The sequence below is a fragment of the Giraffa tippelskirchi genome, chromosome 4, assembly GCF_054371585.1.
Source record: "Giraffa tippelskirchi isolate mGirTip1 chromosome 4, T2T-mGirTip1v1.2.pri, whole genome shotgun sequence".
NCBI classification, from domain to species: domain Eukaryota; kingdom Metazoa; phylum Chordata; class Mammalia; order Artiodactyla; family Giraffidae; genus Giraffa; species Giraffa tippelskirchi.
In genome coordinates, this window is record NC_137278.1 from 199,741,896 (window position 1) to 199,751,128 (window position 9,233).

At 55.1% G+C, this 9,233-nt stretch overlaps 1 protein-coding gene across 7 annotated transcripts; it reads left to right on the forward strand.

Annotated features, from left to right (window-relative positions):
• Positions 1-285: 285 nt before the first annotated feature.
• Positions 286-3,681, forward strand: TEX52 (testis expressed 52). 7 transcript variants are annotated; one of them, XR_014083079.1, is made up of 5 exons: positions 286-372; positions 1,618-2,168; positions 2,617-2,745; positions 2,987-3,077; positions 3,208-3,681. XR_014083079.1 is itself a non-coding variant. In XM_081593930.1 (5 exons), exons 1-4 carry the CDS (start codon positions 301-303, stop codon positions 3,021-3,023), a joined length of 789 nt encoding a protein of 262 aa, XP_081450056.1. In that variant the 5' UTR covers positions 286-300; the 3' UTR covers positions 3,024-3,063; positions 3,208-3,681. The 7 variants fall into 7 exon arrangements, 3 of the variants coding, with proteins under 3 accessions (XP_081450056.1, XP_081450058.1, XP_081450055.1); XM_081593930.1 differs by having other exon boundaries at positions 2,987-3,063; XR_014083081.1 differs by lacking the exon at positions 2,617-2,745 and having other exon boundaries at positions 1,618-2,191; positions 2,987-3,089.
• The last annotated feature ends 5,552 nt before the right edge of the window (positions 3,682-9,233 follow it).

The following is a 9,233-nucleotide window of genomic DNA, read 5'->3' on the forward strand; positions in this document are numbered from 1 at the left end:
TAACGTTAGGGAAGGATGGGCCATTAAGGGGCCTGGGAGCCAGTGACCCTTTCTCCCCCTGCCTTCCTAGCAAGAAGTCCCTCCCCTGAAGAAGCTCCTGTTACAAGTTCTATCCCTCAACCGCCTCACCTAAAAGGCAGCCAGGTACCAAGGGACAGGTGAGCCCTCCAAGGGAGGGGTAAGGGCCTCCTTCCTGCGTTGCCACCCAGGAAGCATCGCCATAGCAACCCCAGCAGCAAACAATGCTGCCAAGAAAGTCTTCCCTACACAGCTGCCACTGCTGCTGGGGAGCCCAGAAAAATGGCCAGCCATCTGCAAAGACCACCCAGAGGGCTGGACGACCCATCCCAAGTGAGAGAAACTTTCCTGAAGGTAGGAGGCAGGGACACATCTCTGCAGCGGCCTTCTGCATCCGGCTGGGTGAGGGGCTGTCCCCACCCCGGGATGGGCTGCGCTCTCCCCTGGGCAGCAGAGCTCCTGGCACGTGAACCCTCATCCTGTGACCCTGTGAACACGGGGCTCAGAGGAGAGGAGAGGCGATGTCTGATCATGACCTCTCAGACCCTCCCCCCAGCGTGCTGTTGTGGATTTGACTCAGTGGACTGGGCCCAAGAAATGAATGAGTTTTTGGAAATAGAAAAGTCCTCGGGGCTGGTGGGAAGGAGAGGCATTTTGGGGAAGCACGGGGGTCCCAAGCAGCACAGCCTGGGGCCTGACTCCACCATCCTTGCTCAGCACTGCAGGGAAGATTTTCACCCTTCTGTGCCTTGCTTTTTGATCTTTGAAATGGAACAATAGCACTTGCTCGAAGGCTGTGAAGGTTACATGAAAGTAAAAGTCGTTCAGTCGTGTCCGACTCTCTTTGACCCCATGGACTGTAGCCCGCCAGGCTCCTCTGTCCATGGAATTCTCCAGGCAAGAATACTGGAGTGGGTTGCCATTTTCCTTCTCCAGGGGATCTTCCCAACACAGCGATTGAACCTGGGTCTCTTGTATTGCAGGCAGATTCTTTACCATCTGAGCCATGAGGGAAGCCTGTGAGGGTTACATGAGATGTGGATAAGTGTTTAGCAACATGTTAAGTACATGTTTGCTAGTTTATTTCATGGCGGCAAGGAGGAGAAAGGGGAGGAGCCCCATCTGATGCTTCCTGCACTTGCTTGTATCTCAGTGAGGATTGAGGGGAACACAGCAGTCACAGAGAAGCCGAGGAGGGGAGGAGCCGGGACAGAAAAGCCCCAGCCCATCCCCTGGAGAACCATTTCCCTTCTACACTCTGCTTGGAAGCAGCATTTTCTGGAGAGAAGCCCTAGATCCCCAGGCAGGAATGGGGACCCATCATGGGAGGAGGGGTGAAGGCTGAGTGAGGAATGGGAACATGTCAGTTGAGGAAAGAGGCTGGAATCAAAGCCCAAACCCAATAGATGGAAAGAGAAAGACTGATGAGGTTGCATGCAAATCACACAAGAGTGGCCACAACGTTTCGAGGGCGGGGCAGAAACACTCCCTGGCCAGGCCACCGGGTCCTGATGAGAACCCAAGTCCAGAGGCGACTGGCAGCTGGTCTTCTGTGGGGAAGAGAGGCAGAGCACCCCAGGCTCCCTTGTCTCTCCCCAGATGGTCCATCCCCCTGAGACCCTCCCAACCCCCGGCACGTGGGCCCAACGCGAGTTCCTCCTCCCCAGGAAGCCCACGGAGCTTCCCGGCTTCACCCGGCAAGCCTACCACCAGCTGGCCCTGAAGCCGCCACCCTACACAGAGATGAAAGCCAAGGTGCGCCAGCGACTGGCCTGCCCCTGGAAGGACACAGCCCAGCACACCTGGGGCTTCCACACCTGGCTGGACGTCGGGCGTCTGCCGGCCACCTTCCCCTCCAGGCCCGACAAGCCCTATGACAGCAACGTCTGGCGCTGGCTGACGAACCCCAGGGCCCACCGCCGGCCCCCGGCAGAGCCCCTGGTGCCCCCTCCCTCCTGGCTGGGTCAAAACAGCTTCCTGACCTTCATCTCCTGTACTCCGATCTTCCTGGACGTGAACAGGAGGAAACAGGTGATCTTCAGGACGGTGAAGGAACTCCAAGAGGTGGAGAAGCTCAAGCTGAGGAGTGAAGTGAGGGCACCCCCACTCGACGCCCACGGCAACATCCTTCCCCCTAAGGCCTCCAAGAAGTAAGAGGGGCTCCTGTGTCCAGGTGACCCCCCACCTCCCATTCCTCTTTCTGACGCCTTACCTTCCCTCCTCTAGTGTCCTGAAAGCCACATTCTGTCTGAACAGAGCTGGAGGGGAAGGGTGGAGGCCAGGGAACCACAGCACGGGAGGGGCTTGCTGACTCAAGGGAAGTTTAGGGGATCCAGCTGTGCGCTTTACACCTGCCAGGCCCTGGGGATACAGAGACATGTCATTCAGTCCCTGCCCTCCAGGAGCTTCCAAAAGGCAGGTACCACTGCACACGTGTGGAAAGACGGCTCTCAATGCCAGCGCACACCCTCCAAGTGCCCAAAGCGTGAGACAGACCATTGGTGTTGCGAGGACATCAACTATCAATAGAGCCAGAGGCAGAGTGAAAGTATTAGTTGTTCAGTCGTGTCCAACTCTTTGTGACCCCATGGACTGTAGTCCGCCAGGCCCCTCTGTCTGTGGGATTCTCCAGGCAAGAATAGTGGAGTGGGTTGCCATGCCCTTCTCCAAGGAATCTTCCCGACTCAGGGATCAAACCCGCAACTCCTACGTCTCCTGCATTAGCAGGTGGGTTCTTTACCACTGAGCCACCCGGGAAGCCCTGTATTCAAATCTGTTGTGTAAAAAGTGGACTTCCCAAGGCAGAACTGAACACTGCAGGTCTGCAGACCAGGGCCAGAGGGCGGTGGGTCAGTGTGGGAAGGTCTTCTGTAATTGTGGTGTTCACCTTGAGGACAAGGAGTACGGCATTGGTGGAGGAGGTGGGAGGGCTTAAAGGAGAGCTAGAATCTGAATGATTCCCTTTCAGACCACAGGGTGGAAGACTGACCAACCACATAGCATGATGTCACCAGCCTAACTTCAAAACGTACACGCAGGGTGCAGGTCAGTGGGCATAGGTCCGTGTCCAGGTGAGCAGAGAGCTGGAAGGGGTCCCTATGAGCTGACGGCTGACAGCATCACTTCCCCAACCCTGTCCCCTGAGTCTCCATTTTGACCTCTGTCCTCTCCGCACCTTTCCCCCAACAGGTACCGGCACTTCTCAGCTGGTGGAAGGCAGGAGCCTGGGGGCCTCCAGCTCACGCCCAACCCACTTCCCAATGATCTGGTCAGGAGCTGGCCCTGCCCGAACCCACTGCCTCACTACCGGGAGCAGGCGGCCAGGCTGGCCTTGCTGCCCAGCGCACCTCTGAGCCAGGACCTGGTGAGGAACTATCAAACCCTGCTGGAAAGCCGGGTGGCCTTGCCCCTCCACTATCTCTCCAGGGCCCGTTCTGGCAGGATCTCAGTGAGAAGGAGCCCTGGATACCTATAGGAACGCCTCCAGGGTGTGGGCACCATGGTGGGCACACAAAGCCCCCAGCTGTGGTGTTCTCAACCCAAGTACCTTCAGCAAGAAGTCTCAGGTGCCAAAGGACTCAGGCTTCTTCAGACAAAGCCTCTCCACCACCTTCCCCAGCTTCATCTGTACCCTGGCTTCTGGAGACTCTACCAAAATTCTAATCTGTTCTGTCTTCCTTGGATCGACCGCTCAAGGCGAGTGGGAGGACTGGGGAGAGCAGAGAAGGATCCAGCTCCTGGGGAGAAGCGGTGTGTGCCTGTGTGTGTGTGTGTCTGTGTCCGTATGTCTGTGTCCGTGTATCTGTTCATGTCTGTGTGTCTATGTCTGTGACTGTGTCTGTGTGTGTGTCTGTGTCTCTGTGTGTGTGTGTGTCTGTGTCTGTGTGTCTGTGTGTGTCTGTGTGTGTTTGCGTGTGTGTCTATGTATGTGTGTGTCTATGTGTGTCTCTGTGTATCTATCTGTGTGTTTTTGTGTGTGTGTGTGTGTCTGTGTGTATATCTGTGTGTGTCTGTGTGTGTGTGTCTGTGTCTGTGTGTGTCTGTGTGTGTATATCTGTGTGTGTTTGCGTGTGTGTCTGTGTATGTGTGTGTCTATGTGTCTCTGTGTATATATCTGTGTGTGTCTGTGTGTTGTGTGTGTCTCTGTGTATATCTGTGTGTGTCTGTGTCTCTGTATGTGTGTGTACGTGTGTGTGGTGGGGGAAGAGGATGTCAACTATGAGTTACCTCCACGCTCACAACCCATTTGGAGCAAGACTGGGATTGGTCAGGACACAGGAAGCTTCTTAGGCAAAAACAACCTCAATTCCAGCCCTCCCTGGACGATCTGAAGACTGGACAGAGCCCGGAAGGCACCCTGCTGCGTTGTGGGTCCCACACAGGGTTTGGGGGAGCAGAGGTCAGGCCAAGGCTGTGCTGGAGGAGGGAGAGTTAGGTCTGAGGAGGTCTGACCAGGCCTCGGCGGAAGGACAGGAACAAAGTGGAGATTTAAGGTAAAAGTGGGAGCAGCTCCCCCAGAGCCACACCTTAGGGCCCGTGCTCACCCAGGGCCTCAGGGTTTCACACTGGAGGTGGGGCGAGGAAGGCGGAGACAAGGGACCTCAAGTGGAGGCAGGCAAAGTGCATGGGTCAATAGGGTGCTGACCGGCTGGGTGGAGAGTGGGCAGGAGGGGCTGGAGAGGGAGAAGCTGCACCTGGGGCCCACGTTACACCCCCACGTCAGTGACCTTCCCCAGCTGGTTTCTCTTGGCTTCTCTGCCCCCTCCCTTCTTTGCCCACTTGTCTCGAGCCCCTGGGAATCAGGAGGCACCTGGGAATCAAACATCACCAGGGTTCCAGCCCTGGTCTAGCCGCTCACCAGACGAGTGCCCTCTGAGAGGGTCCTTGCTTCCCCCAGGCTCTCAGCCTCCTCCTCTGCACAGTGGGAACCACTAGGGCAAAAATAAGTGGAATAGGGCTTCCCTGGTGACTCAGTGGTTAAGAATCTGCCTGTCAAGGCAGGAGACACAGATTTGATCCCTGGTCCGGGAAGATCCCACACCTCAGAGCAACTAAGCTTGTGTGCCACAATCATTGAGCCTGTGCTCTAGAGCCTGAGAACTGCACCTACCGAAGCCCACGTGCCACGTACTGACGCCGATGGGCCCTAAAGCCTGTGCTCTGCAGTAAGAGAAGCCACCGTAGTGAGAAGCCAGCACACTGCAATTAGGGAGTAACCCCCACTCGCCACAACTAGAGAAAAGCCACACAAAAACAAAGACCAAGCACAGCCAAAAATAAATATAAATAAATAATTTTTTAATAGGTTAAAGAAATAAGTGGAATAAATAAAAGAAACAAGTGACAAACCTGCAAAGTGCCCTCCATACCTTCAGCTGTCGATCATTGCCTATAGAATCAAAGAAATAAATGAGTGGAAGATGACTCAGCCTAAGGCGGCTTCAAGCACTGACACAGGCAACAATGTGGACAAACTTTGAAAAGTGAGTAGGAGACGCCAGGCACAGAAGGGAGCATACAGTTCGATTCAATTTCTAGAAAGTGTCCAGAGTAGGCAGTTCCTTAGAGACAAAGATGAATCGATGGGGCCAGGTGCTGGGAAGGGTGCTGAGTGCTTCATGGGTGTGGGGTTTTCTCTCGGGGGATGAGAACGTTTTGGAACTACACAGACGTGCTGGCTGTACAACAAGACAAATGAACGAGACGCCTCTGGATGATAAACTTTAAGATGGTACATGTCATATGAAAGTCATCTCAGTTCAAAAGAATTATAATAAAGAGGAAGTGTATAGAGCATTTCCAAAGTTCCTTCCAGTTCCAAGTCGACAATTCTACACCACGGTCCTTCTGGCCGCCTCCCCACCATTGGTGTGGGGTCAGTGGGGAGGCCCGGAGCCAGGGGGTGAAAGAGAGTGCTCCAGGGCAGTGTGGGGCTCAGGGATGGGCCCATTCTCCTCGCTCTGGATTAGGAATGGGAGCCGGAAGAGGAGGCCCCTTCCTTGCCTTTGTTCCCGACATGTCAGAGGAGGTCAGGCTCTGAGGAACAAGGGTTTGGATGGTAAACTGAGGCCCAGGGAGAGGTGACTGGCTCCAAGTCACACAGTTAGGCGGTCCCTGCCCTCCTGGTGCACCCTGGGCTCCAGGGCCCCGCTGTCATCCTGCTTCTCGGGCCACTTGCCCATCATGCCTGGGTTTTGTCACCCCAGCAAGAGAAGCCCAGGGGACGCTTAGAGGGTTAATGTGAAGTTTTAGGAGGATGAGAGAGAGGAGAAAACCTCCTCCTCTCTGGCCAAGAGCTGAAGCACGGGGAGCAGAAGCATAAGGGGTGTTTCACAGATGCCTGCCTTACAGTCCCAGCCCCCTTCTCTGAAGGCAGGCTGCCGGCCTCCCTCGGGACCTCCACTCCAGCCTCCACCCTCCTGCTCTGCTTGCTGGACAGTGGCCTCCTTCCTGCCGGCGGCGCTGTTGGGCCCTCTGGCCCATCACAAGTCAGAGATGCAGAGGTCAGGCTTCTGGAATTCCTGAATCCAACTGGGCCATGGGGCTCCACAGGTCCTCCTGGTTCTAAGGATTCTTCAAGGCCGTCCTCAGCCCAGCCAGCCCCCAACCACAGGCGTCACCCCTACCCCGGCGTTCCCACATCCACTCACAGATGTGGAGTCCTCCAAAGCCTCTGGGGGTGATGACCCTGGTGCCTGGGCCCACCTGAAGGACCTCCTCTCTCAGATCCAAGAGTGAGGCAGGGTTGGAGCCTGCCCACCCGCACCCTGCACCCCTCCCCAGGACACCCTGTGCTCTGCTGGGTAACACTAGCTTTAGGACACAAATGGATCCCAGCACAGAGGCTCAGAGCCACTCCTGGGTCCTCCCTCCCCTCTACAGCCTCCCTCTCCTTTGACTGGGTTCTGTCTCATGAGTGGGCAGCTGAGGCCCGAGGAAGGGCTGGAGCCCGTGGGGCTGGAAGCTGAGGAGCTGGGGGCCCCCTGGGGAGTCGCAGGGCAGCCAACCATGACCTTCAGTCTTCATCTCACCCGCCTGGCTGCAGAGCTGACCCATGTCATTGCTGTGGCTCAAAATGCCCTACCACTGCTCTGGGATAACAAGTCAGAGCCACCATCCTCCGCCCAGGCTGCCCGGACCCATCCCTGGTCTCCTGTCTCCATCCTCCAATGACCTGCTTGCTCAAGCCCTTCACCGTCCTGCGTCTCGTCCACCTCCAAGCTTCTCCTGGTTCAGGCTGTCACCTGAACCACACCACTTTCTCTTCTCATTACCTGGGATAACTCATTGCTATAGCCTGCTTGTCATTATGTCTAGTGGCTCTTCATAGAGTCGCCTGTCTCAGGTGAATCTCGAGCAACACATCCTCTGCACTTCCCAGGACAGACCTTCCCAAAAGCCGCCCTGGAAGAAAGCTGCTGCATCTCAGTATAGTACAGATTCCAAGGCAGAGTCGGGACACGTGGCTTCCCCTTGCCCAGCATTGCTTCCGCGGGACGGTCACTGAGCACGGGCACGAGGCAACACAACAGGCTCCCTGGGCAGCAGTCAGTGGCTTCTTTAGCAGACGTGTCGCTAGAGAGTGATACCTGCCGCCCCGGGCAGGTCCAAAGCTTAGGCGAGGAGAAAAAGGAGATGGAGGGAGATGGAAGCAGGAAAGGAAGTCACTAAACACAAGATGGGTGCGCTGGGCTGGGGGGAGACAGGCTGAGGCCAGAGGGAAGGCAAAGCAGGATTCCAAGCCCCACCTTCGTCCCCGCCAGGCACATGACGTCCAGGATGTTCGAAGGGAGGTGGGCATCTTTGCCAGATTCCCTGAGGGCACTTGCAGGATCAAGATTGGAGTGCAGAGCCCAGGGAGAGGGGCGGTTAGAGGGTCTGGCAAATGAGTCCCCTGGTGCCAGGGAAAGGGGGTCTGGAGTGACTGCCGATGGCCATCAGCTGATTCTGCAACTAGAAAGAGTGGATGGGATGCTCAGAAAGCTGGTAAGTCCTCAGTAAGAGTAGCATGGTTCCTCCTGTGTCCTGGAGTCCTGCTGGATAAATTCAGTCAGCAGACCGTGTGTAAAAATGTTACTGGACGGTGTGTGGGGTCCAGCTACTTGCTGCTCAAAAGACAATAAACAAGCCAGGCTGGTGGAAAGGAAAGTTTGCTTTATTTCAGATACCTGCAACTGGAGGGCGGAGTAGGGGAGAACGGAAGTCTGTCCAAAGGCCGACTCCCCCCACCACTGGCAATCAGTGGGGCAAGAGCTTTTATAGACAGAGGGAGGGGGCTCTGTGCAGAAACAGCACAGTCAGCTTTGACCGTCATCTTGAAATTGGTCGTCAGTGGTCTGACCGACATCATCTTGATTGTTTTTGGTACAGTTAAGCTTCAGTTCTCCAGTCGGTTTGTTTCCATTTCTTTGAGGCCAGTTCTCAGAATTGTGGCAGCTCAAGTCATGGGTGTAGTCTGGTTATCATGTAGTTAACTTCCTCCACCTGGGGTTTCAGTATCTATAAAGCAGCTCATAGGATGTGGCTCAGAATATTATCCATAGCCCTTGAGAAGGAACTAGAGGTCCTTGACTACGCTTAATGACTACATTATTATTCGTTCGTCTCCTTCAACTGTTTTCCTTTGTTTGCACACTTCTCATTTCGGTGGTTAAACTTATTCTTTGACTAAAGTTTCCCACAGATAAAAGGAAAGCAAAGGACTTGGGGTTGGGTGGGGGTGGGGTGGGGCAGCAAAGACAATAGGGAGAGAGAAGGGACCAAAAAAAGAGAAAGACTCTGTCCTTATAAAGGCTAGTATCTGGTGAGAAGATGGAGAAACGATTTTAAATAGTGTGAGAAATAAGGTAACAGATGCTTGACCCAGCTGTGCTATGAGAGTAGAGGGGAGAAACCTCTAGGTCAGAGCCTGTGTGTGTGTGTGTGTGTGTGTGTGTGTGTGTGTGTGTGTGTGTGTGTGTGTGTGTGTGCAGGAGCACTCATGTGAAGATGAACGTCACCTCCCAAACAGCAGCAAGTGGGTACCTAGGACTCTGTGTGTTGAACAGGGAGTTGCAAGCTTTCCATGAACCAGCCCACATCACCCTCCCAACACAATGAGGAAGTCACCCGCAGGGTCCTCATTTTAGAGACGAGTAAACCCAGGCCACCAGACCCTCTTAGCCAGTTTGCCATTGTGCCTCTCGTTCAAACTTCACAGCCGTTCTGCAAATGGC